This window comes from Malania oleifera, chromosome 9 (assembly GCF_029873635.1).
Source record: "Malania oleifera isolate guangnan ecotype guangnan chromosome 9, ASM2987363v1, whole genome shotgun sequence".
NCBI lineage: Eukaryota > Viridiplantae > Streptophyta > Magnoliopsida > Santalales > Ximeniaceae > Malania > Malania oleifera.
The window spans coordinates 78,780,253-78,807,748 of record NC_080425.1 but is presented as its reverse complement, the minus strand read 5'-3'; the positions used below and the strand labels follow the sequence as shown (position 1 = coordinate 78,807,748).

The 27,496-nt window shown below is 34.6% G+C and overlaps 1 protein-coding gene and 1 long non-coding RNA gene across 2 annotated transcripts; both read right to left on the bottom strand.

The window, feature by feature from the left end:
• Window positions 1-976: 976 nt before the first annotated feature.
• On the bottom strand, window positions 977-1,769 carry LOC131164099 (uncharacterized). Its single transcript, XM_058121065.1, has one exon. It carries the CDS (start codon window positions 1,716-1,718, stop codon window positions 1,089-1,091), a length of 630 nt encoding a protein of 209 aa, XP_057977048.1. The 5' UTR covers window positions 1,719-1,769; the 3' UTR covers window positions 977-1,088.
• Window positions 1,770-5,486: 3,717 nt separating this feature from the next.
• LOC131164100 (uncharacterized) lies at window positions 5,487-27,217 on the bottom strand. The gene is made up of 4 exons (XR_009139209.1): window positions 26,978-27,217; window positions 26,666-26,744; window positions 21,645-21,811; window positions 5,487-5,809 (listed from the first exon to the last, which is right to left on the bottom strand). It is a non-coding gene; the product is annotated as an uncharacterized LOC131164100 (long non-coding RNA).
• Window positions 27,218-27,496: the final 279 nt, after the last annotated feature.

Sequence of the window (27,496 nt, the reverse complement as noted above, 5' to 3'; positions counted from 1 at the left end):
GAGGACGGTGAGTGTTCATCAGTCATTGTAAAACTCACTAAATATTATCAACGTGTTTAGCCTACTTGCCTCCCTCACTAAACACACAATGTCAATAGAGGTGTTGTTAATGAATTTCGTAGATTCAATGTTTACTGCTTGCTTGCCACTGCTTTCATGAATGCTTACTATTTCCGTTGCCATTTGATTGAATGCTAATGAAAGTATTTCATGGATGAATGTTGGTAAACGATAAGCTGGCTAGTTAAACAATAGTGTTTTAACTAGCGCCGCACAACCCTTTCACAACGGTGTGAAAATAGTCAGACCGTGACACTTGGCACAGTGGATACTAGTGGTTGTGTCCCGATGAGCGGATGGCTCGAACGTCCAGCCAACTGATTTGAACCCATGACCGCATTCAATTAACCTGGCTAGCGAACCAGGAGGGAAGGCCACTGACCCATGAGTTTGGTGTCGCATCGGACGGTCCAAAGAGTGGCTCGTCGATGGCTAGAGTTCTCACAATAATTCCAAAAAAAGAAAAAAAAAAAAAAAAAAGCAAGTAAAAAAGATGTTGTTAATAATGAACACACAGAATACACCTGCCCCAGGCTTGAAGTAGCCACTATAATCTCTCTTTGTGCTTTACTTACTCCCCCCAACTTCTACTCCAAGACACCATACTTTCCCTTAAGCTTTAAGTTAAAACACTCCCTTCAATTCCTTTGCTATATTTAATCGTAAAACACCAGGCTCACACAAACCTTACCTCATGAAGAAAAACCGCACAAAAAAAAAAAACTCAAAGTTTAAATCTTGTCTTACTATTCATGAAAGTAAGGAGTAATCAAAAGCATGAACTAAATATTATTATTTTTAAATTGCATCCGAAAGCTCGCACCATATAGAATTGAATGATTGAAACTCGATACAATATAAATTTCATAATGCAGTCCACAAAAAAAAAAAAAACATGCATTATCAATATAGGTTAAGAAGAGTAATTAAATAGGCTTTTATTGTTTGTTAATTATAAGAAAATCAATCCAACATTCACACGCCTCCGCCGCCTGTTACTGCATTAACCCCAAAAACAAACAATAACATTAATTTAATTCCATTATCTTCTGCTGCTTGAGCTCATTGTAGAACTTCTGTATGAACTCCTCCGCCGCCTGGTCCACGCGGCTGTCCCCGTCGGCGTCCCTCAGCGGGAACGGCGAGTCCGTTATCCTCAGCTGCCTTACCACCGCTGGGCTCTGCCCCAAGCCCGGCAGCTGCGTCAGCGGCGAAGCCTCCACGGCCTCCGCAGAGCCTCCGGCGCCGCCGTTGAGCATCTCCAGCACCACCTTGACGAAATCGTCGTCGGCAGTGGGCGGCGCGTGGGCGCAGGAGAAGAAGTGAGAATAGTGGTGGCCGTGGCTGCGGCGGCCGCGCTTGACGAGATAGAAGGGAAAGTGTTGGGAGGGGCCCGCGGGGCTGTTGCTGCAGCTGAACTCGTAGTGATCGGGAGGGGTGGCGGCGCCGTCGTGGGAGCGGCGGGCTGAGGTAGAAGCTTCGTGGTGGTTGTGGAACATGAGGTTGCCGATGGCCTTGCCGGCGATCTTGCTTCGCTTCATGATGAGGTTGAATTCGAGCATGAGCTTGCGCTTTGAAATGCCCTTTCGTGCCATGCAGTACACCACCCGCACCACGCTCCATATTCTCCTAGCCATATCTGGTACGTTTTGTTCCATTTTTGGTTCGTACGAAGAGAGAGAGAGAGAGAGAGAGAGATGGGTTGTGATTGGCGAAGATGAGAGGGAAGTGAGGGGATGGTATTTAAAGGGGAGGAGCCGAGGAGGGAGAGGGCGAGGATATGGGATTGTACTTGGAAGCAAGCTAGAATGACACAGTGGTGCACGGGCCTTTAATTTGCTTTTTCTTTTTCTTTTAAGTTATTTATTCGTTTATTTTATTTTTGAAAAGATGGGTGTGATTAAATCATTCTGGCGAGTAGGGCGAGACCATGTGAGCCCAGGCGGTTCATTCTTTATCTATTGGGTGGTTCTGTTTTGAAGATTTCATTTTAACCAGCAGCGGATTGAAAGGGGAGGATGGCCAGGTGAATGCATCTGCTCAGAATGGGTGGGTGTTCTTTTTTGTATGTGATTCTGATGGAAAGTTGAATAGTTAAAAAAACATTTATCAACGTTTTGTGGCCATTATGGGATCTACAAGATCTTTTTAAGAAAAATGTTAAGAATTCATTTGGAACATTAAAAATATTATACACTTATGTTTAGCTATTGTTTCCATTAAAGATTTTGTTTATGGAAAAGAAAGGAAAGGAAAATAAGAAAAAAAATGTGTTTTCCATTTTATTTTCTCTCAATCAAATAGTATGAAAAATGAAGATTTGTTGTAATACGGTTGAAAATAAAGAAAAAAAAAATGTTATTCATGTTTTTCATTATTTTATTACATATTTTATTTTCATTCTAACTTTTCTTGATAACTAAGTATAAGAAAATAGATTCTCCTATGTTTTCATTTTCTTTCTCTTATATTTTTCCAGTTCCAAACATGCTCTTAAAGATTAAGAATTTTTTTTTTATATAAAATTCATTATATTTATCTAGGCCTAGCAAAACGGGTTATGACCCGTTGGGTCATCCGGATCCGCCCGTTTAAAACGGGTTCGGGTTTAAAAAAATTAACCCGTTTAATATTTGGGCGGGTCACGGGTTAACCCGTTTATAAACGGGTTTTTCGGGTTTGGGCGGGTCACCCGGCGAGTGACCCGTTATTTTGGATCCTTGCCTTAATGCATAATTCCATTTCCAGCCTCCACTCTTCACTCCAGAGTCCAGGCGCCGCTCCAGCTTCACAATCGCGACTCACGACTCACTCGCGCAGTCACGCACACGACACACGGACACGGCACATGCCTTTAGGGCCTGGCTTCAATAATTTTCAGAGTCTCAAGAGACTCAGTCAGTCAACACAAAAAAAAACCCTAAGGGCTCTAGGTCTCTAACCCGCGCCGCGGCTCTCAGCCTCTTCCTCTCCTCTCCTCTGGATTTGGTGCGCTGCAAGCCTGCAATGTGCTGGACGGCCTCGACCTGTCCTCTCCTCTCCTCTGGTGCGCTGCTACTTGCCGAGTTGCCGGACCTGCCAGTGCTGGGAGCTTGCAATCGATCCACTCCACCTTGAGTCGTCGTCGTCGTCTCCAAGTCTCCTCCAGGCTCCACGAACCACAGCGGACTTGCCAGTGCTGTGTGTGTGTTTTTTTTTTAATTTCACATGTTTTAAAAATTGTATCATTAAAGGGATGTATTTTTTTTTACATTTTATGTTCTTTTTATTTAGAAATTAATAAATAAAATGCAGTTGTTTTTTTTAAAAAAATGTTATTTTATATGAAATTTTTAAAATTTTCAAAATAAAAAATCATATTTTTTAAATGGTTGACCCGTTACCCGCCCGTTTATTAAATGGGCGGGTTAGGGTTAGCATGTGTGTGATCCATTTAACATCGACCCGTTTATGAACCGGCCCGTTTATGACCTGACCCATTAGTGACCCGCCCAAACCCGACCCGCCCGCCCGTTTTGCCAGGCCTATATTTATCTATTATATTTTTCTCTTGATTTCAAATACCATATGTTCTAATATGATTAGAAACTAAGAAAAATTAAATTTTAATAAATTTTGCTTTCTAATCATATTAGAATTTTCTAAGTATTAGATGATCATAGAATTTCAAAAAAACATTATTACAAATTAGTAATAATTTTGATTTCAAATCATATTAGAATTTTTTCTTTATAATAGTATTTGATGTAGAAAGAAAGTATTATGGAAAATATATTCTGTTTTATTTTATACTTCTTTCTTTTTCCTTCTTCAAAAATACTTCTTAATCCAAATGGCCTTAAGAAAATGGGAAAAAGGAAAGCGTTCATATTTCTATGTATAATTTTCAAGAAAAGCATTAAAAAAAGAAAAAAGAAAAAAGAAAACAACACACACAAACTTACGTTTTTTTTCTTTTTTTAAACACTAAACTGTAACCACCTTCTTCTTTTTTTTTTTTTTTTTTTTTTTTTTTAAGAAAGGGCAACACACAAACACTTACCTATAATCTCAAAAAAAAACAAAATTTCTATTTAGCATTAAGTTAACCTTTGATTTTTAAATTTTTAAATCATATTTGAACACATGCTCTTTCTCTACAAATTTTTTTTTTGATAGCCCGAGAACTTCAGCCACCATCATGCCACTTTGGACATTATGATGCGGCACCAAACTCATGGAGGTAAAAGTTGTCTGCCCATTGACGCACCCCTAGTAATTCACAGGCATAATGCCTCAAGGGGGAATCAAACTTGTGACCTTGGAGTTACCAAAGTCATAAGTCGCCTTTATCACTTGAATTGGCCTAGCTGGGCCTCTTTCTCTGCATATTTGATATAGAAAAAGAAAAAGCATTGGAAAGTTTAATTCTCACTTCTTTTTTTCACACCTTTTTTCTCAAATACAATTTTTTATTCAAATAAAACCTTAATATTTGACACATAAATTTTTGAAAAGAATCTATTGGGACCATGGGTGTCAAAGATTTACAACTTAGATTCTTGAAAATTTGTAGATATTTATTTAAATCAAATAACTAGTAATAACTTTCTATTTTTCCACAAACAATCCACTTTAACTACAATATTACTTGGTATATAAGAATATAATGAAATTAGACAAAATAAAATTGAATTACTTATCACTTGATTTCGACATATTCTCCACTTAAAAATTTCATTCTTACCCCATTATATCAATAAACCAAACATAATATATATGGCAAGGAAAGGTATAATTAATTTGAGGATGTTGCTTTAGAATGATAAATATATTAAAAATTGTCTAAATTGAAGTTATCTAAGAAAGTAAGAAGCATATAAGATTTACTGTTAATAAAGCAAAGAGAAGGTAATTTTAATTAGTATTTTTTTTTTCTCCCACTGTTGAACCCTAATATTTTTAAGAGCACTACCCAGAATCACATATTATCTCTACAAACCCATCATCTCTCTGAACACAACAAAACACACATAGTATGTGCCTACAAACTACTTGTATTTAAATAGGGCAACTTAAAAGAATTTTAAATAATAATAATAATAATAATATTTGTATCTCTATACAGAAAATGACAAGCCTCTCTTCTTTTCTTTCCTCACTTTTCTCTCTTACCAAGGAGCAAAATGCACTTTTTTTTTTCCTTTTTTTTTGAATTTTTCATGCACCATTTTTATCATCTCTCTCTCTCTCTCTCTCCTAGTGATGCATATACTAATCAAACATGGTAGGATACTCTAGCTGAAGGCTCCTCATCATCTCTTTCTTTCTCTCTCTCCTAGTGATGAATATACTAATCACACATCGTAGGGTACTAGCTAAAGGCTCCTCAACATTGAATATATCTGCATCTATATATATTATTCTATTATATATATAATACAGAATGAAGATGGATGTCAGCTGTATAATCCTTATTGTAAGAGAAATCAGCAGCAAGACTCATAGTTACCGACCAGCTCCAAATATTTGTTGCTTATTTTAATCAAATATTAAAATGCACAGTGTATATCTTAATATCCACTTGTGTACACAGAGCAGCCTAAGATTAGAGCTTAGCTAGAGCAATAGTGGTGGCTTGTCCTCTTCCCCTGTTGTACTTATTGCATCCTATCTTCTGTACTTCCCCCTTTAAATCATCTGCATGTGACACCATCTTTCTGCTTCTCCTTTCAATTATATATTGTGTACACCAAAAACTTAAAATAATCTGCACCGTATGATGACATTAACATTAGATGGGTCCCCTCTAATCGCAACACTTAATTATAATGCAACTTTTTTTTCACTAACTATTTTCCTTTGGGTTTTTTCTGGATTTCGATTAATCTATGTACACAATATGTGGAAGGGTCTTTTTTGAGTTTTCACCCTTCTCCAAACAAGTAAGTATGATATTCAAGCAATCAAGCTTGTGATCGACAATTGACATTATTTTTATTTTTGCCAATAAGACATGCAACTCAGGAATTGAATCAAAATACTTTAATTTTGAAAAAAAAATGTAAAGTTAATTGGATAATATTTTATTTATGCTCCAAACCTAAGAGGTAGAGAAATAAGAATATATGAATCAATGGATCACTTATTGCTAACTAATTTTTCATGGAATATTTATTAGATTTAATAATATTTGGTCTAAAAATTATTGATCACACGTGATAAGCCAAAAGTCATGAAAAAAGACTACCTAATATTAATAGATTGTAATCTCTCAAAGTGAAGCCATCATAAGAAAAAGAGACTGCATTAGGTTGTGTTCAGGTTAAATTAGATTAAAATTATTGTTAAGAAGTATAGAACCAACAAAAGATAAATGTTTAAAAAATAGGCCATCATCGACGATGATTGTCTATTATGAGCCTAAACGTTCACATCAAAAATGTAGAAAATAAAATAAAATCATGTACCCAACCATTTCAACAGTACCAAATCATTTTAAATTGGATGTCTATGATGCTAGATTTATTTATTCATTTACTTAATTTTTGTTTTATAGAGGAAACTTCTTCACAAAAAAAAATAATAATAATGATAATAATCTTAAAAAAAAAATATGTAGACCTTGACTAACACTACTTCAGCTAATTCCCTCATACTCATTGGAGTTGTCATCTAATAACACATACTTGTAAATATACCCAAAAATAGAAATATCTTTATTTAATATTATGAAATCAAGCTTGAAGTAAAGATCTTAACTCTAAATTTGTGTAAATTTAGACTAAACCTATTACAAAATTATAACAAATTTTATCTAATTTAGAGACCCTAAGTCCATACTATCAAATTCGACCATAATCAATTTTGGTTCAATTGGGTTTGTACCCATATTATTCCTAAAATTGGAACAAAATGGAATCCTCAATTCTCCACAACATCTAGATAATAAGATCGAAATGATTCTCATCTCTATGTTCAGTCATCTTTGATGCCTCATAATGAATTAATCAAATTTTCTCTCATCTAATATTATTTTATGTTAGGAGAAATCTTAAATTTGGGATTGTATTGTATTTGAATAAGTTGTATTATAAAATTATACTAAAATTTATCCAAACCCAAATGAGAAATCAATGTTAGTATATTACATCGGTTCAGTGCTTAACACTTAAATGCTATGATTAGCGAAGGGTAGAAGAAGATAAGAGCTGAGATCTTGAGCATATGTGACTGCCAACAGTGACAGCAAATAGCTAATAAAATGATAGGAGTGGCGACCGGGAAGATCAAACATTTTGATTTGGTTCAACTTTACATGAATTTTGAACAGATTCCTCAATGTCACTTGTCTTATAATAAGAGGTGAGAGCACTAACTCCTTGTAATCTTTCTCTCCCACTTTTTCTTTTTCTTTCTTTGTCTCTCCCCTCCTTTTTTTCTTCTACTAGATTAAATCCCCCATCACCAATTTTCTTCTTGTAAAGATTCTCAAATCTGTATTTCAAGTAGAAAATCTGCACGCGAAGCTGTCAAAATTTTAAAATCATGTCTACGCTTGAGTTTTAATTAAAATTCAAATTTTTACATTGTTAGAGATGGATTAAACTCATTCTTATACTTTATCTAATAAAAGTTAGCTTTTAAATGAATCAATCATTAAAAAAAGCATCTACGGAAAAAAATAAAAATAAAAAATGGTTCAAACACTATTGTCCCTAACTCATTTTTCTAATTGTGAGCTCTACCCATTTTCCAACTCTAATGAATTTTTCAGTACTAGAATGATTTTTTAATTCATTTATTGAATGAAAATAGAATATTTAAGTTAATGTCTACTTCTTACATTTTTAGAAGGAATAAATTCAATAATGCTAATAAGACGTTCAATCAAATAGAGATTATAAGGGCTCATTTAGTTGTGAGGAAATTATTTTTATTTTTATTTTTTAAAAAATTACAAAAACAAATTAGTTAATTTTTAATTTTTACAACGAGATAAATCAACCATAATAAACAATTTTGGCACTATTTGTTTTTGAAAATTTTTTTATTTTTTATTTTTAATTCTTCAAACAATTAAAAATATTACCTTATTTTCTAATTTTTCAAATTACATAAATGTCTCTTATATACAAGTAAACAATTACAAAAATGATATTGGGGAAAAGTTGGAAAATATTTTTTTTTTTTTTTCTAAATTTCTAACTTTAACTTTGTATATAAGAGCATAAAATTTGAATTTTATACTTTTATTTGTATGAATTATGAGGAAATCTTCTTCTGAATTCACAAAAATTCAAATTCAAAGTTCAAAATTCATCATCCCTAATATTATTTCATATAATTTTTGAAAAATTAGAAAATAAGTTATCATTTTTTGTAATCATTTTGAATTCTATAAATAAAAAATTATTTAATTATTTTACACATTAAAACAAATTCTTTATTTTTTGCCTTCTAAATACGAATCTTAGAAAATTAAAAAATAACTAAAATTTTATTAGTTTTTTTAAAATATTTTTTATAATTTTTTATTTTTGTAAAACAAAAGAATATTATCGAGAGATTTGGTTAGAAATAAATTGAGACAATTATAGAGGCTAATTTATATTAAAATCCTTCATAATTCAACAAATACAGTTGATTTGTTAACCAATTATTCTTATTTTCGTTAGAAATATTTATAAAATAGTTATACCACCATAATCTTATTTGCGAATTAATCAAATACTTTGACATTTTATTTCTATAACAAAAATACATGAAACAAGCAAATAAATATCTCAAAAAATTAGCTATATTTGTTGAATTGTGAGGGATTTTAATATAAATTAGCCTCTAATTTTCTCAATTTATTTCTATCCAAATCTCTTGATAAATATTCGTTTGTTTTCCAAAAATTAAAAATTATTACGATGTATAGATTGGAAGGATAGCTTTAACACTTTATGAATTTTACTTATTGACAACTGAAACACTTTATTCAACATTCTATACCTAAATTAGTTGCATATAGGCACAAGTGTAATATTATTAGTTGATTTATTGATTTCATGAATTACACCTTCAAACGTTATATTTGAATTCGTGTAATTTAGATAAATATGATAGAAAATTATGTTAAATTTTTTTAAATTCAGACATTCAAATTTAAAATTTAAATTTCATTTCATACACTACCAAAACATACTCATTATTTTCCTGACATTAACAATCCAACCTAGTCATATAGTTGGGTCAAATTATTACCCAACAAAATTAACATTAGTTCAAATTTGATTTGTTTGTTAAATGATTTAAGAGATTTGGATTGCAACTGGGTTAACGTATCAAAATCTCAAATATTTAATACCATATGTTCCATCAGATTCAAATAAAAATCCCACTCCCATGCCCATGCTTACAGGCCATGAAAGCACACCTACTCCTTTTACAGATTGGGAATTCTGAATAATCCCATAAAGCGGAAAAACTATTCCAACACGGCACAGAAATCTAGTGGGTGAGTGCTTCAATTATTAAAGTAATCCTCTTACTCTCTACTTTAAATTTGCAAACGTGTGGATTTTGATAACTCAAAATAATTTTTGTTACGTTTCTTTAAATCTACACAAATCAAAATTTAAGACTCAAATATTAATTTTTTTAAAAAATAAGGTAAGATTATATTGGAAGTAGGGGTGAGCATAATTCGATTAAAACCAAATTAACTGAGTAAATTCGATCGATTCGATTTGGTTCGGTTCGATTTTCATTTTCATTGAATTTCTATTTTCAGTTCCCGATTTGATTTTTGGATTCGATTAGTGAATAGTATAAATTAATAATAAATAATTATATATATTATATATTAAAATATTGTATATATTATATATATACTAAAATTTTATTCATTTTTTATATATTATATATATTTATATAAATTTTATATATATTAAAATATTAAACTGATTAACCGATTTAACTAAAATTCAATTCGGTCGGTTTTGAGTTCGGTTAAATATGGAATTTCAATTTGTTCGGTTAATTCAGTTAATTAACCGAATTAACTGAAATTTTAACCGAACCGACCGAATGCACACCCCTACTTGGAAGTATGCATTTGTATAAATTTAACTAAACTCGATCTACACAATATTTTAACATGCGAATCCAAATTTGGACTCCAAGCTCCCAAGAAGTTTGTTGGCTTATATCAAAATCAGGTTGACTATGGAAAACTCGCACAGCCTAGGGCAAAGCGAGGTTTTTTATCTCGAATAAATTTTTCAATATTTCACAACATGGAGAGCACATCAAGGCATAAATATTAAATGTGAAGTCTGATTTCTAGTTCATGGGGTATTATATTAGTATTCCAAGTGCGACTCCGAGGTCAACATAGGCAAATTTCTTAACCTCTAAATCTTGTATTCTGCGCATTGAGTTTTTTTTATTAAAAAAAATTCTTGTTTTCTTTCATTTGCTGTACTTGTTATGGTTTTCGGTAACAAATGCATCCCTCCTTTCAAATCAGAATCAAAGTTTGAAAGCAGAAGATATTAGGTCTATGCACAAGACAACCATGAGGTACTACTCAACCAACTATTTCTCCAACCAGATAGAATTTATGTATTATGCAGGAACTTTTATGTCTTGCAGTTTGGTTTCAACCTACTATAGTTGTTGAAGGTTTAGTTAGATTCAGAACTGTAAAGGTTGAAGTCCAGATAGCCGAGTAAGCATGTAACACTTACAAGTACTCTAAACAACTGAGGACTCGATGGTTACTTATGCTAATAAACCACTTCTTATTACAATACAGAGTCCTCGCGAGGCAATGTTTCAAACATCACGTGTTGCAGAAGCACTTTGCACACTGCAAGCCCACATGAAGTGTGCTTCCCACACCGCCCCCGCCCCCCCCTCCCGCCCCAACATGCATGCTGTGGACTGCATGCTCCTTTTCCCAGAGTTTACAGCCGCAGCACACCCGACACTCCCCCCACACTTCTAGTTGACAATGGCTCTTATAACACATCTACCAGTCCAAGTTTGAGGAGCTAAATAAGCATGTAATACCTGCGAGTGTTCAAAATTCGAGCAAAAGCCATGGCTCAAGTGTTACTTGTGCTTATTGAAGTATTAACTTACAAGCCATTTTCTTATTTTCTTCCACAGCTAGTCGTACTTCACAATTCACCCACTTCACTGTCAATATCTGAGACGTTTTACAGATCCTCACCACTTAAATATTGTGTCTTCACATAGCCTCAAAAGAAAGCTCAAAGGCATGCCCACTTTGCTAGGCAATGTTAGGGTAGTGCATACAGACGACTGCACATTGAAGGCATATAACGTGGAATCCATGTTCCTCTATGTATGCACACCCTGCCTCGCACATATTTCTCAATCCATAGTTTTCAATGGTAGCGCATACAACATGACCCCACAATTCCTGCTCATGCTGGCTCTGATGCTACATTTAACAGTCTGTACAAAGACAAATGCCATGGTTCAAGTTTTATTTATGCCAATTGAATGATTCACCAACTCCAAGATTCATACTCAGTCACATGCTTTGCTATTCAAAAGTTGATATTACTAGACCACATCAAGCACCCTCCTTCTAGCAGCAATCCAAAGAGTTTATGGAAGTCCAAAAGTATCGAACGGTACCTGAGTCTGGAAGCACCCTCTCCTTTCAGTGGAAAAAAATAGCATTAAAGTTGCCTCCCTCAAAGACAGCCCTAAGGTTTTTTTTTGGGGGGGGGGGCAAGAGAGAGAGAAAGAAACTCTGCTCAATGACCGAGCTCCTCCACAAATTTCTATTTCCATATACCCGCCACTGGTTAGCACTCATGAAAAGACCCACTGATGATCCTCAAACAAAGAGAACAGGCAAGAAACTGCAAAAGCGAACCGCTGCATTATTGCCCACTCCACAAAACTCCTACTAACACTCACTCCCTCCATATATTATATATTTTTCCTGTATACATAGTAATCAAACACCTGTTATTTCTTACAACCATTCTTTTCCCAATGCGATTAAGACCCTAAATCCCAGAGAATTCTGAACCTCATCTGCAACTGACCCAACCCCTTCTTTATTTTCTGCAAATCCCCCAGTCCCCTTTCTATACCCCTTCATAATTGACTTAGTGAGATAGACTCCTTAATTCTGCTGCATATAAACTGCATGAAAGATGAACAAACTCTAAAGCCCTCTCCAGAACTACAACTCCTCTCCACCTCATCTCAGTAGATTAGCAAACCCAGCACTTGCTCCTTCAAACCTTGAATGGATATCATGGGAAACATCCTGTGGGTTTAAGTTCCTTAAACCATAAAGAAATCTCTCCCTGTCTCCCAGAAGAGCTTGAGCATCACCCTCCACTGGATTCAAGGATCACCCATTCACCACAGCTATAGTGGAATACACAGTAGTGCAAAACACTGTTAGAACCTACTGCCGAGCCTCCTAAGCACCCACACATGATCCACAATTTTAAAAATAAGCCTTAGAAGTATCCTGACTCGTTGCTGTTATGGCCGTTACCAATCGCTAGGATACCATCATATGGCTACTGTCACTTAGATGGCCATTATTTACACTTCCAAACTGACTTGTCATTGACAAAATGATTTTGTAAACCCCATTTTTTTTATTTTCTTTAAAAACTTTCAAGCCACTTTTTTATAGATACTTTCAAGTTTTCAAAACTTATAAATAAAATTTCTATACTAAAATTAATCATGTTCACTATAAAAATCCAAACTGAAAGTAAAAACTGAGGCTAAAGTCATTATAGCCCAAAATTTTCTGCTTGGTAGAAGTAAAAATCACATCTTCATATAGTTCTTCAATTTTCAGCCAAGTCATGCTGGAAATTACATTTCTCACAGAAATCTACACCTAATACTTTCGTTTTGAAAACAAAAGAAGATTTCATTAAAGAAAGAATATACAATACAGGGAATAAGAAATCCTCCACAACAAAATAGACAAACATAAAAGAGAAAGAAAGGAGAAAATGTTAATCAAGCCAACAAAGATAGCCAATCCCATTTTATGTCAAAGAAGCTCACTCCTTTGAAGTGCCCTAATCCAATAAATAGCCAATCCCATTTTATGTCAAAGAAGCTCACTCCTTTGAAGTGCCCTAATCCAATAGACTAAAGTGAGGCTAAGTAATGAATCTTATCCCATAATAAAGAAATATTCAGCTTCTAGGAAAAATACGCATATTATATTCCAACCATAAACCCCACAACACTACAAAAATGCACGTTTCCATTATACTAACATCCTTCTTCCTGCCAAAGCCACAAAAAGAAACACCCAACAAATTCTCCGCCAAGTTCAGGCAAACCCAACTTTCTCCCAATAAACCAAAAGCTTGTTCCACATTGTCCAAGCAAAATCACAGTGCAAAAACAAATGGGAAATTGCTTCTGAACTGTTAAAGCATAAAAAAGTCGGATATGGAGAAAGGGCCAACAAAGATCTCCTAGTCTACAACATATTATTAGGGTTAACTCTATTAAGCACAACCAATCAAATAAAAACCTTACCTTTGGGGATGGGGGGCTTTGACCATCCATATTTTTTTATGTATCGGAAAGGAAAAACTAGCACTAGTCGAAAGATTACAAAAATATTTGGAAGAATAAACCCCCGAAAAATCCAAAAACTAATAATGACTCTCCACACCAAAGGAAAAACAGCAATTATCCAACATCAACAACAAAAAGAGAGCTCATCTGCCTCACTATAGTTAAAAGGCCTGCAATAATGGAAATCCCAAGAAAGCAAAGGACCATCCAAAACCAAAAGAGAAGAAATAATGACATTATGCCCGAACTCAAATGATAAAGCAAAGAAAAATAAGCAGACAATGCGACAATACCCATCAAAATATCTTCCCAAAAACAATACGAGATCCCTCACCCACAACAAGAGAAATGAAAAGGGGATAAATCTGAGAGATAGGCCCCAACAGACTCTCCAAAGCACATCTAAATCCCAATTCAGTATCACGACCATTAACATGCAATTCAAACTTACTTTTAATGACTTTATGCCAAAGAGAAGAATCTTCTAAGAGGAACTGCCTAAAGCCATTTAGCCAAGAGGGTAGTGTTTTTAGACAGCAAGTTTCCAAGACCCAACCCACCTTCCAATTTAGACCTACACACCACATCCCAGCTAACCAAATGATCCCTCTTCTCCCCTAAACCAGACCAAAGGAAATCTCTTTTAATTTTCTCCAACTTGCTAGTAATACCCACGAGAATCCTAAAAGGAGACATATAATATAAAGGGATACTAGCAAGGCAGGCCTGAATCAGAGTAATACGGCCCCTAAAGAAAATAGCGCACCTTCCCATCCATAAACGCTTAGACATCCTCTCAAAAACTGGATTGCAAAACCCCACATAGAACTACCACCCAAAGGGACCCCTAACTAAGACAAGGGCCAATCTGAAATACCACAAACTGACTTAACGAGGCCAACTCTCTAATTCTAATTGCACTCAGATTATAGCAGCAATACCCTTCCTACCCAAGTTGATTTTAAGCCCTGAAACCTGCTAAAAAAAGTGAAGGAGGCCCAAAATATTCAGAAAAGAAGGGCTGTGATCACCTAAAAAAACACAGTATACATAGATCATTGCCATATTGAAGATGAGACACAGAAACCCTCTGCCTCCCCACTTCCAAACCTTTCTCCAGCCCCTTATCCACCACTCTATCTACCAATCTACTCAAAACATCAACCACTAACACAAACAAAAAAAGGAGAGCTGATTCCCTTATCTAACACCTCTCAAAGCAAGATATAGGTTCACTATTAACTATAAGAGAAAAGAATACATTGGACATGCAACTCCTCATCCAAGAACGCCACCTCTCAGCAAACCCCTTTCTAACTAATAACTTATCCAAGAAATTCCAACCAATCATATCATAAGCTTTTTCAAAATCCAATTTAAAAATAATACCCTTCTCCTTTTCTCTCTAGCCATCCTCCAGTACCCCGTTAGCAACCAAAATAGCATCCAGAATCTGCCTACTCCCCACAAACGCAATTAGCCTTAGAAATAGTATTATCAAGCACAACATTCAGCCTATTAGCTAGCACTTAAGCCAACAACGCCTTTCAATACTTAACAGATGGGATTAAAACTTATCACTCTCTAATCCTCATCTCATATGAAAACTTTTATGTTGCTTATTATGAGCATGCCATGTTGTTCACTATTCATTATTGTTCAGTAACTGCAAGCTATGTTCCTGTTCACCATATGTTAGTGAGGGTATGTTCAATTGTCCTTTTCATGTACATGAGGCATATTTTTAAATAGAATGGAAGACCTAATGCTCACTTAGGTTCTCAATTTATAAGAAGTCCTCCATTCTCTTTTTCCAACACATAATATCAGAGTAATGATTCTAAAACGGAAAAGACATCATCATCAAGCACGGGATTTCTCATGCCTTGACCTTCAACAGCATCACGATCCCTCCAGTTAGCCCTGTTGTCATTGGAATAGTCACCAAAGAACCCATCTCATCACTAGCCCTGTGATCAAAGATTGTTACAGGCATTTTCTCAATTCAGAGGATGCTGATCTGCCAACCTTCCAAATCTTGACCTCAGCTGTAGGTGCACGCATTGGTCACTGTTTGATAGGCTAATGCCATGCACCTGCACATGAAGTTCCACTGACAATGTTTTCACTCCAACTTGATTTTTTTTGCTCATCTTGACACATAGATCATGTTTTTTAAGTCAAATGGCTCTAGGATATCCGTGTTTATGACAAGTTTATGTCAACTGGTATGACTCATTTGTCCCTGCTGGTCTGTTATTTGTTGGTTGTGTGTGATTGTTAGTAATATAAAACACGTGTGCTGCTTTTTCACGACATCTTGGTGATGGAATCTATGAATCCAAAAAGAAGCTGAATGGTAACAACAGTGAGATCTTTGGAACAACTTATAGAAGTACTTTTCTAGAAAAAGTACTTATCTAAAAAAGTACTTACATAAAAGTAGTCTAGGATTATTTATTATAAGTACTTTTCCAAATAACTACTTTTTTCAGAAAACTACTTTTTATCCTCTAAAAAAAAAAGTAGTTTGGAGAAGTACTTTTTGAAATAAGTACTTATTAAGTGTAAACTAAACACTACTTATTGACAAAAATACTTAATTTAAGTACTTTTCATAATAAGTACTTATTTTTCTAAGATGTTCCAAATGGGGGCTAAGGCAGGCATGACTCATGATCCATTTAGCCTGGGTGAGTTTGAACACCTTCTTCAGTCAGGTCCTCATGATAATAAATAAATAAATAAAAAGGAGATATGTGTCAAGGAAAATGCACTGATTGTTTCTTTGCTGTGGAAATCCATGAAACCTCAGCTTGCTAAAATATGTTTGCAACTTGTTATTGCTAAGGAGATGCAAGATTATGTTAAAATACTATATATATGATCTTTCCGTAGTATTTTCAGTTACAACAAGGCAATGGAAGTGTCACCATGTCACCAAATACTAAACTGTTATGAAGCCCATTCATGAAGAGTTGAACATTATGCAATCTATAACTGCAAATGTTAGTGAAATGCAGAAACAGAGAGAACATTTGACAGTTCTAAGAGTCCTGACAGGTTATTCTGATCAAAAAGAAGCTGGAAAGACAGAATTACAATCCTTTGCTGAAGTTTATTGACACGTGCTTCATGCCTCCTTTGCCACACATATTTTGGGCACTCCATGTCCTGTTATCCTCACTCTAAGTACAGAGATAACTATTTGTATCTCTGTAGTAGTCGATGTTTCCAGGTTAGTCAGGGCAATTGTGGTGGTATAGTAAAGATGCACCATGAAGGTGTAGTCATTTGGGATGTGGAGGTCAAATAGTTAGCCAATATTGGGATCTTCATGGTAGACCCCCTCAGGTTGCAAATGCTGCAACCAGTGATTCTACTCCTATTCCTTTGACAATTAGAGAACCACAGAATATGTCGGTACTAGAGAAAGAATACTCCAAATTTCTGCAGTATTAAGTGTCTCACGTCTATTCTTACTGCATCTCTTCAGTAACCCTGCACGCATCTATTCTCATTGCATCTCTTTTGGTAACCCTGCAACTTGTTTGTCATTCAGTTGTCCTTCTTCAAGAGCTTTGGTCATAAATTTTGCTGCCAATGACCATATAATAGGTACAACTAATTTGGATATTCTGACGTACTTCCTGTTACTCTTGCCAATGTGTCCACTACCACAGTTGGGGAAATAAGGACAAGAAACCTAACTTCTATTTCTTCCTATTTGTTCTGTATATTCCTCCATTTCCCTTTAAGTGTATGTCTCTTAGAAAAATTACAAAACCAATGAATTGTTCAATCATCTTCTCCCCACCCCCTCCTATTTTTCTTTTTTTTAATGGAAAAAAGAAGAGATGTTTCGTTAAGGGAAATAATGTACAAAGAGGAGAACCTTCTCCCAGTTTTGTTGTTATTTAGGATTTGAAAATGAGGAAGAAATTGACATGAGGCTGGAGCACTTTATAACTTTGAGTAACAATCAACTTCAAAACTACCTGCAATGTTGCAGCCACACTGCCAAAAATTTGCTGTTGTCTCAGTCATCCCTCATTGGGCAAACTAAAGCAATTGATTTTCTGGTTTTGAGTCCTATGTCTAATTTAGAGTGCAAGCCATGTCAGTTGGAAATAATTGTTTTCTTTTTACTTCCTGAGTCAATAAATGAGCCATCGACCCTTTTGTGTTAGTCCAATGTTTGAGATCCTAGTCATGTTCTTTCAAAGTTAGGTTTCAGTATCTTATTATCTTTGTTGATGACTATCCAAGGATGACTTGGCTTTATCAAACAAAAGAATTTTTATTCATAATTTACCATATTCTAAGCCTTCTATGTTTATAAATTCTTAGTTTGTTTGGATTCTTCATAGTGAGAGAGTTAAAAGAGTACTTCAGCTATATCTGAGATCACCAATTTATGCTCACACTCCACAACAAAATGGAGTTGCTGAAGGAAAACAGGGAAAAAAAAAAACATTCTTCAAGCCACCCATATTCCATTACATTAAGGAATGTATACACAGTTTTGTTGGAGTGACACAGCCCTTACTGCTAGCTCTTTTATCAACAGAATGTTCTCTATCCTTGGCAGTAAAATTACCCATACTCTATTCTACTCCCTAATGCTTTGCTGTTCTCATTACCTCCCCATATATCTGGCCCTGTCTCATTTGTCCATCAATTGACTCTGGATATTGTTAAGTCGGTTCCTCATGCTTTTGAGTGTGATTTTCTAGGGTATTCTTACACTTGATTGATTAACATGTATGCCTTTGAGATTGCATGTGAATTTATACGTTTTCAAGTTTGCTTGTAAAAGAAACAAGTTCACATGTGCAATTATTTATTACTCATTATGCAGCATACACAACAAAATGGACTGTTAATTGTTATTGTCACACAGATCACCACCATTTCTTGAAACCGAACCACAACTCAAACCCAAAAGCTTTTCTAACTTAGGCCTTATTGAGTGTTTGAGCTACTCTTTTGTCCAGCTTCTTTTTAAAATTGAAGTTGGGTTGGAAGTGTTGAGCAAACTCCTTTTCTGAAAAAGTAAAAGGTCAGTTCTAAAAAGTTGCTGTTTTTTTTTAGATAATAAAACAAATCTACTAAAAAGAATAAATAATTACAATGGAATGAGGATAAGAAATCCCCCAATAAAAGCAAAAAGAAAAAAAAAGGAAAAACTAAAAATTACATCAATGCTGCCTTCCAATCCCTTTTTAAATATTGGACAGCGAAAGACCCTCAAAAGCCCCAAACGAATGACCCCAAAAAGAAGCAAGAAAAATAACTTCCTTCCAAAACATGTTTGGAGAAGTCTTCTGATCTTTAAAAACTCTAGCATACCTTTCCAGTCTAAGCAACCACAAGATTGTAGAAACAACACAATCCCAAAAATATCATTTCTCTCTCCTTCCTAAAACCCCAAAACTTCACCTTCAAAAAATCCTGAAATGTAGCTGGAGCCACCTAAACCTCACCAGAGTATGAAAAAAAATTGTTCCATGTGCATCTTGCTACCTTACAATGAAAGAACAAACGACTAATAGTCCCATTAGACTCGTTACACAACATACAAATACCTCAACTAAGGGCTTTGTAAGGCCTCCATATTTGTAGCATATCATTTGTGTTGATCTTTTGTTAAGAACTAAAGTCCAAATGAAGACTTGGATTTTAAATGTAGTCTTTGCTTTCCAAACAGCTTTATGTAAGAGGTAAGGAATAGGATTTGTGAATTTTATTGGAATTTTTTAAAATCAGGAATTCCCAGTTTTAAAGTAACTATAGATTCTTATATTCCATTGATGCCCTTAATCTTTTTCAAGAAATCGAATCTAGCCCACCCACTTTTAACATTATTATACACTAAGAAAATAATTCCATAATGGTCATTTGATAATTTCAAATAGTTCACAAACACTCTAGAGCAGCTTCTTTCTGTTCATCAACTCCTTTTTCATCGGGGAGCAATAATGTTCACAGCAACACAAATCAGGTCCTTTTCATCAATGAACTTCTTTAAAGCTACAAGGGGCCAAACAAAGACTTAATCCTCCAACGCCTAAGTCCCATAGCCTTCCTTCATTCCATTCTAGCATATGGCTTCCTCTGTTTATTCCCTATCCCTCAACACCCAAGGACCCTACATCCCCAAACACAGACCTTTCTTCCACTCTGCCAAGCGAAAAGTCAACAAATCTCTCGCTATATGCACCATTCCCATGAAAGTTGCTGGTGCAATTATCTTCTACCACACCCTCACTTTTCACCCAAGCAAATTGAGGGGCAATGGAAAATCTCTAACTCTTGACTCATCCACCCCCTACTCTTCCAATTTGTAAAATTAAAACATGTACCAGTTTCATTATGCTTGTCCTCCATCCTCCCCTGGTTGAACCTACCTGCCATCATTGTTGTTGATTCTTTCCTTACTGATGCCCCTGAGTTTCCCCCATCTTTCAATTCACTTTATTACCATCTTAAACAGAATCTCCAGGCTTTACCAACTCATGCCCAAAGCAATCCACTTCAAAATTAAGAGGCTTGCACAAATTCCATCCTTTCAAATCCCTTGATAACAGAAGCCCCATAAAACTTGTGCCCGATCAACAATTCCTTGACTCTTTGGCTTGTCTATCAGCTGTCCAATCCCTTTCTTTCACAGGGTCTTCACATCCACATGCCAAGCTTATGGCCAATCACTAACAACCACCTTGACAAATTCTTAAAAGGCTCATGCACAAAACAACCCCCAACACTCGCACGCGCGCACACACAAAACAATTTGAACCTTAAAGGTGTCCAAACCACATAACCTTAGTGTCCTATGACAACCAACCATCCCATCATGTGTATAATTTTGCTTCAGGGGGATGGAAATACAATGAAAATGCTGACCAAGAAGAACCTAAAAGAAAATATTGACATAGTGTTGAACATCAGCAAGTCACACCCTCTTCATGAAGGCAGTAGAACCACATCTCTGGCCACTTGACCTAGATAAGGGATACATTAAACCTGTTCCATCCACATATCCCAATCTTTACCAAATTATTATTCTCTAAATTACATAAAGTAGGATCCAATCCAGAATTGCTGGGAGGGTTAGCAAGATTGCATCAGAATTGCATCTATGAGTTAACAAAAAATAGTACAATACTACATAAACCTAAAAACTTGTATATTAAGTGCTAAATAATTGAGTGGGAGGTCATGGGTTTGAGGTGCAGTAACAGCCTATTGCAAAAATACAAGATAAAGCTGCATATTATAGGCCATCATGGTCCGCCCTGGATACATGGGAGCTTTGTGCACCGGGCTGCCCTTTTACCACATAGCTCAAACATAGAGGCCTCATATAACAAGGAAACTTCTGATTGTCGGATTCCTAAGTCATACCAACTTAATAATGAAAAGGAATAAATAGCCATAACATTCTTTCATTCCTACATCAAAGCTATATTATCTTGTCCTCATTTTTCATAATATCGATCAGTATTTTGTCATTCTTCCCAGTGCATCTTCACTTAAAAATCAAACATTCTTACATTTCAAGCACATTTTTAAACTAATAATCCACACCCTTATCAAAAATAATAATAATATTAATGTTAATGCTAATAAACACACATCTCAATTTCTACTATTTTGATTCTTTGTTTTTTCAGCATGGTAGAATGGTGAACCCATGAAACACCCTTAGCTACAACACAATACTACACATTACTTCTAAATTACTGGAGGTGCCATACAATGGTCTCTATCATGTTGATGCCTTTTCTCTTAGGTTATTTTCTAATATTGTCCGCAAAATAATAACCACTTTACACGCTTTAAACAAATACTAATTATCATAGCACTCTGAATAAATAATAATAATAATAATAATAATAATAATAATAATAATAATAATGTTTGAGTTTCACTTGAATTATTTTCCATTGAAAATATCTAGCTTAAAAAACAAAAAAATCAAAGGAGTAAATTGGACTTACCAAAGCATGTGCTGTCATCATTATTTTGAAGTGAAAACACCAAAATTTAGCCTGAGTATTAATGACAAATTGGCACAAGGAAAGCATCAACGTCCAACACCTGCCAGCAATTTGGTGGCGTTTTAGTGCCTGAAGGATAAATAGAAGTGTTTTACCCTCAAACATTGCTGAAAAATGAAAAACAAAATTATAAAATTTGGCATACATGTATATATTATTTTAAGACACAAAGTCTTTAAATTTTAAATGAAGTTTAACTTTATCAATGACAACAATAAAATATTAGTGAACAAATAATGGACTAAACATGCAAGTTAATTTTATATCAGAAAGTTATTAAATATAACAATGCATGAGATTCTTTTTTTAGTACATGTCAAAGCAATATATTAATTCCAGATTTGAGACAACATTTGCCAAAAACAAACAAAGATTATGGAGGCTATAGTTACACCTAGTTTGTGCAAGTTAGGCTTAAGTAAGCCTGATTAAATTTTTGAAAACAGTAAACTTTTCAAACAAAATTACCCAAAATTTAAATTAAAAAGTTTGATGAATGTCTACAATTTTTATATACTTAATAGTTCATCCAAAAAATATTACTATAACTCACCATATATATCATAGGATGAATTTGGATAAATATTATAGAACAAAAGGATATAATTGCATTTCTAGAGAAAAAATGTCATTTAACCATTGGGTGACACAAAGTACACGTATTTTTTTTAACATTCATATGCATCTTATAAGATTAGGTCTAGTTTTGACGGCTAGATAATATACAGTAATCATTATCTTGGAGTCATAGTCGCCTACCAAATACTTTTACGTGTCCTTTTTTCCAATTTCCTCTCTTCCAAACTTACATATGGTTTCCTATGTACACCTTTCAAAGGGAAATAACAAATGAACATAATTTGTTTATGCACCATCACATTTCCAACAAATATGCATAAATAAGATGCAGGTAAACCTATGCGAGCTTCATAAAAAATTAACAATACCTAATATGTTTTAGATAATAAAAAGATTATGATAACTAAATCAATTGATTTTAGATCTCAAACCACAAAGAAATTAGTTACATTTTTCAAAATATTAAGATATATATTGGTGGTTAAAATTTTTAAATGTCTTTCTTTCTGTTATATCTTTATTTGTTGATGAAAACATTTTATGACAACGTTTTAACATTTTCTCTCACTAACCTTTTTTACTTTCATGTTTATGTTGTTTTGTTTACTTCCTTTGAGATATCCCTCTTTTCTTTGGAAAAATCTCATTTGGAAAGCTAAGGCTCCCTTCAAAATCAGCACTTTTTTACGTGAAATTTTGCTTTTAATATAATCCTAATGAATTGTTGCAGATAATCAGTCTTGATATTTGCATCATGTGTTCAGATTCTGGTGAAAAAAGTGAGCACCTTTTTCATGTTAGCTGCCTCAAGTCAAGCCATTCAACACCGACACTTAAGATTTAAGTAGAAGTCAGTCAACCAAATACCACTAAAGACAACGCAACTTGACAGAAAAGAAGTTAAAGTCATCCTTGCAAAAAAGGGAGTTCACATCATCAAAAAAAAAGCAGCACGAGTTCTTAGTGATGTTGGAAGGCCTTGGATATGAAGAAATTAATTGCATTTCAGTGGAAGACATGCAACTGTTCATAGACCAAGTTGAAAAGTGCCCAACATCAAAGTCTACGAGGACGTCAATCGCATAAGTGGGAGAAAATGTCGTGAGTCAAGCTTGTTCAAGGCGTTATGCTTGCCTATGACCCCTTGTTGTGTACATGATATGGGTTACAATCATGTAAATACTAGTATAGGTTTTTATGCTTTGAGTAGATGCGAGACTTAGAATAAGAGGGGAGTATGACTCCTCAGACAAATTAATGATTCCTAATGCTAGAGCTAAAATAGCATATAAAGCTCTTTAGGGGGGGGGGGGGGAATGAGAAATCATTAGTCTTGTAAAACTCATTAACTTTTGTAAACATATTTAACCTACTTGCCTCTCTCACTAAACACACGGTGCTTACAGAGGTGTTGTTAATGAATTGCAATGATTGAATATTTATCGCTTTCTTGCCATTTGTTTTCATGAATTGCTTATTGCTTCTGTAGAGACCCGAAGAATTATAGTAATTAAATAATAAAAGGATGAGAGAAAAGGAATTTTAAAAGGGGTTTTAGCAGGATCTTGTCGACAAGTGTAGAGTGCTCGTCGACGAGCGGGCCCTTGGACTCCTTGACGGGGACGCGTGTCTCGTCGACGAGACATTACCGAGAGGGCTGATTTTAGGGCTTGAAACTCGTCGACGAACTCCCTTCATGGACTCGTCGACGAGGTGACGTGTCTCGTCGACGAATCCGTGTTTTATAAATAAGCTCACCTCAAGTTTTTTCAGCGAAATTCATGCAAGGAGGTCCTTCTCTCTCTAAATTTTCGTCCCCTCTACCTTCTCTCCAGGTTTTTGGTTCCGATTTTCGCCGGTTCAACGATCGGAAGCTGTCACGCTACTCCTGGGAAGATTCTCTTCAAATCTGTTTGAATAGTTCGTTGGTTAGGCCAACTTGGGTACCATCCCAAAATCTGGGTAAGTTAGTTATTTTAGGTTTTATAAGTTATTTGGTATTTCTAGACTAAGGAAAATGCTTTAGATAGTATAATACTGAAGTTTTGTTAGGGGAAGATGCAATTTTAGGGTGTTGTGCTCGGAAACACACGGGTGTAAGTTTGGAGTATTTTGTGGGCTTCTCAGTAAGCCAGGTAAGGGGATAAATTAAGTCAGTATTTTTCATGAAATTATTATGAATTAAACAACATTTATGTTCAGGAAAATATGTATGATATAGAATTATGTTTGAGAATACTGTTGTTGAATAAGGAAATAATTTTAACACATTTTATATGGAAATGTGATTTCAGAATTAATTATGAGTTTATAAGACTAATTATATTGTGTGGCATGAGTACAATATTTCTATGAAAATTATGCTATACTGAAATATTATGAGTTTTCCAAGATAAGCATGTTACAGTCGTTTTCAAGAAAACCCCAAAAATAGTACAGGAAATATGTTTTAAGGATTATGTTAAATAATGTAAGATTGTATGATTATTATGTTATGAATTATGCTGACAAAAATTCTGTGATTCTTATGTTATGAATTATGTCGGCGAAAATGTCGTGATTCTTATGTTGTTTAAATATGCCGGCGTAAGTGCCGTGATTTTTACGTTATGAATTATGCCGGTGTTGATGCTGAGATTACGTATGATATGTAAGAAATCATGAAATATGTTTACGTCGGATGTTACTCTAAAATACGATACAGTTATGTTTTAATATGGAAAGTATTATATGTTATCAGAACCCGGATAACTTAGTTCAGTTTTATGAAGCACGGTACCGTAACTATATGTTTATAAATATGTTAGTGCTACCATACATCTTATGTAGAGTGTTGGAGATGGCAGTCGATGTGACTTCATGGGAGTGTCGTAGTTTTCCTGGTAGTCCAGCACAGGTGGAACGGGCCCATCGTACTTACACATACCTATGTTTAACTTAACATGGTCGACCAGCCATTGCTAGGTCTCGTCTTCGGGCCGCACAACCCTGTCATGTAGGGGATAAGGCATAACAATAGCTAACTAACTATCTATCCTGGGTAATAATTCAAGTATGATATGATTATATAAGATGATTTTCTCACTACAGAAATTTAGTATGTTACGCTATATTATGCTAAATCATGTTTTATTCAGATATGATACAACTGTTTATACGGGTATGAATTATGTACTGTATATATATATATATCACGAAAAATACTCATGTAGCCACAGACTGATATTAATTTGTCTCCCTTACTGAGAGGTGTCTCACCCCAGCATTACAAACCTTTCAGGAAATCCAAGTAGGAGGGCGGATAGAGCCCCGCAGTAGTAGAAGTGGACTGAGCTATTCTATCTGTAGGGTAAGTGGAGGAGTTAGGGTTAGGTAGATTTTTGGGTTGAAACCCTAGGAGTACTTTTTGGTCCTTTTGTGGATGACTGTATGTATATGTATATGACAGATTTAGTAAAACTCTAGTATGGTTTCTGGTGTTTTATGGCATGTATGTGATTTTATGTTTTCCGCTGCTTAGGTGTTAGAATTGTATGACAGGCATATCCCTAGTACCCATGGGTCTAGGTTGATCACAACTATGACAGCTTAACAGGATCATTATGTATGTTATTATATGAAAAAAGAATAATAATAATAATAATAATATATGGAAAAATAGGTAGGTCTTTACAGCTTCTACTTACTTTGCATTCAACTGCTATTAATGTGTTCTTGTGGTAAACCATGGTAATCTTTAGTCAATTAAATAAGAGTACTTTACCTAGTGCCGCACACAGCCCTTCACAATGTGCGAAATATTCGGCTTGTTACATGTGAGCATCTAAAGCATAAATCAAATTGTACATCAATAAGGAGGAGTGAGCTAGTTATTGTTACTGGTAATAGAAGGGATTTGAGTAGACCTAAAATAACATAGAATTAGATAATGATGAGGGATCTAATATCTTATATGTTAGCAAAGGAAAATATCTTCAATTGTGTGAATTGGTGGAAAAAGATTCATGTAGTCAATTCATGTAGTCAACCCCACCTAGTGGGACTTAAGGCTTGCTCTACTATTATTGTTATTGTTGTAGTGATTTATTATCCTTTTCAATTTTAGGCATTGAATCATCAATTAACAAGGATAAAGTATATTGGAAAAAAAAAAATTGAGAACGGAGCATACAAATTAGTGTTATAAATGTAGTTAAGGTTATTTACTATGTATAATCAAATGTACATCTTAATAAATAAAATTTAACACTAGAATTTTCTATACAAAAATTTTATGGCTTAGTGCGAAATAATTAAGTCATTAAATTACAATAAAATGAAATGAAACGATTAAACATTAGATTAATCGCACTGAGTTCCATCAAACTTGAATAAATTCATACTCGAGGCTCAAATTCCATGCTCCCAATGTGGCATTAGTAAATTACAGTCCCAAGGGAACATACTTGTTTTACGCATCAACTGCAAAGAAAAATTGTAGAAGATCACTACGGCAGAAATATCCGAAACCAACGAGAACCAAAATTCAATACAGCGGAATTCGAAACAGCAAAATAGAAGGAAGATAATCAGGGATGGAAATTTAACTTCTCAGAGAAACCAATGTGTGGACAGAAAATTGAATCACCAACTCAAAAAAAAATTACAAATTATCAAGAAATTGAAAACTGTGTGCGAGAGAGAGAGAGACGCACCAAAGATTTAAGATGTAGGCTCGATTACGAGATCCATCGAAACCTCAGTCCAATAGATCGCTAATTAGGGATTGATCGAATGCCACTATGCCATGGCCAAGATGAAGAGTAGCAAACGTTTGAGAAAGAGAGTTTCCCAGCAGGCGGCAGGCTCCCATTTTCAAAAATTTATTAATGAGAAACAAACTTATTGGCGAGAACCAATTTTCAGTCTTGGACTTGAATTCAAACCCAAAATGGCCATGTGCACGCATGAGTGCGCTGTACGGCTTCTATTTTTAAAATTTTTTAAAATATTATAAAAAAATTAAATAATACCAAGATATTTTGAAATAGTTAGAGACTTTTGAAATAAATATAAATAGTTATACAAAAAAATTTAACATAATTATAGATTTTGAGGCCCTAATTCTAGATCCATTGTTTAGAAGCACAATTTAAGCTTAATTTAAATTTCAAGTGATCCTTTAGGTCCCAAATCCATCAAAATAAATCTAAGCCTAAGGCTGAATTTTAGAA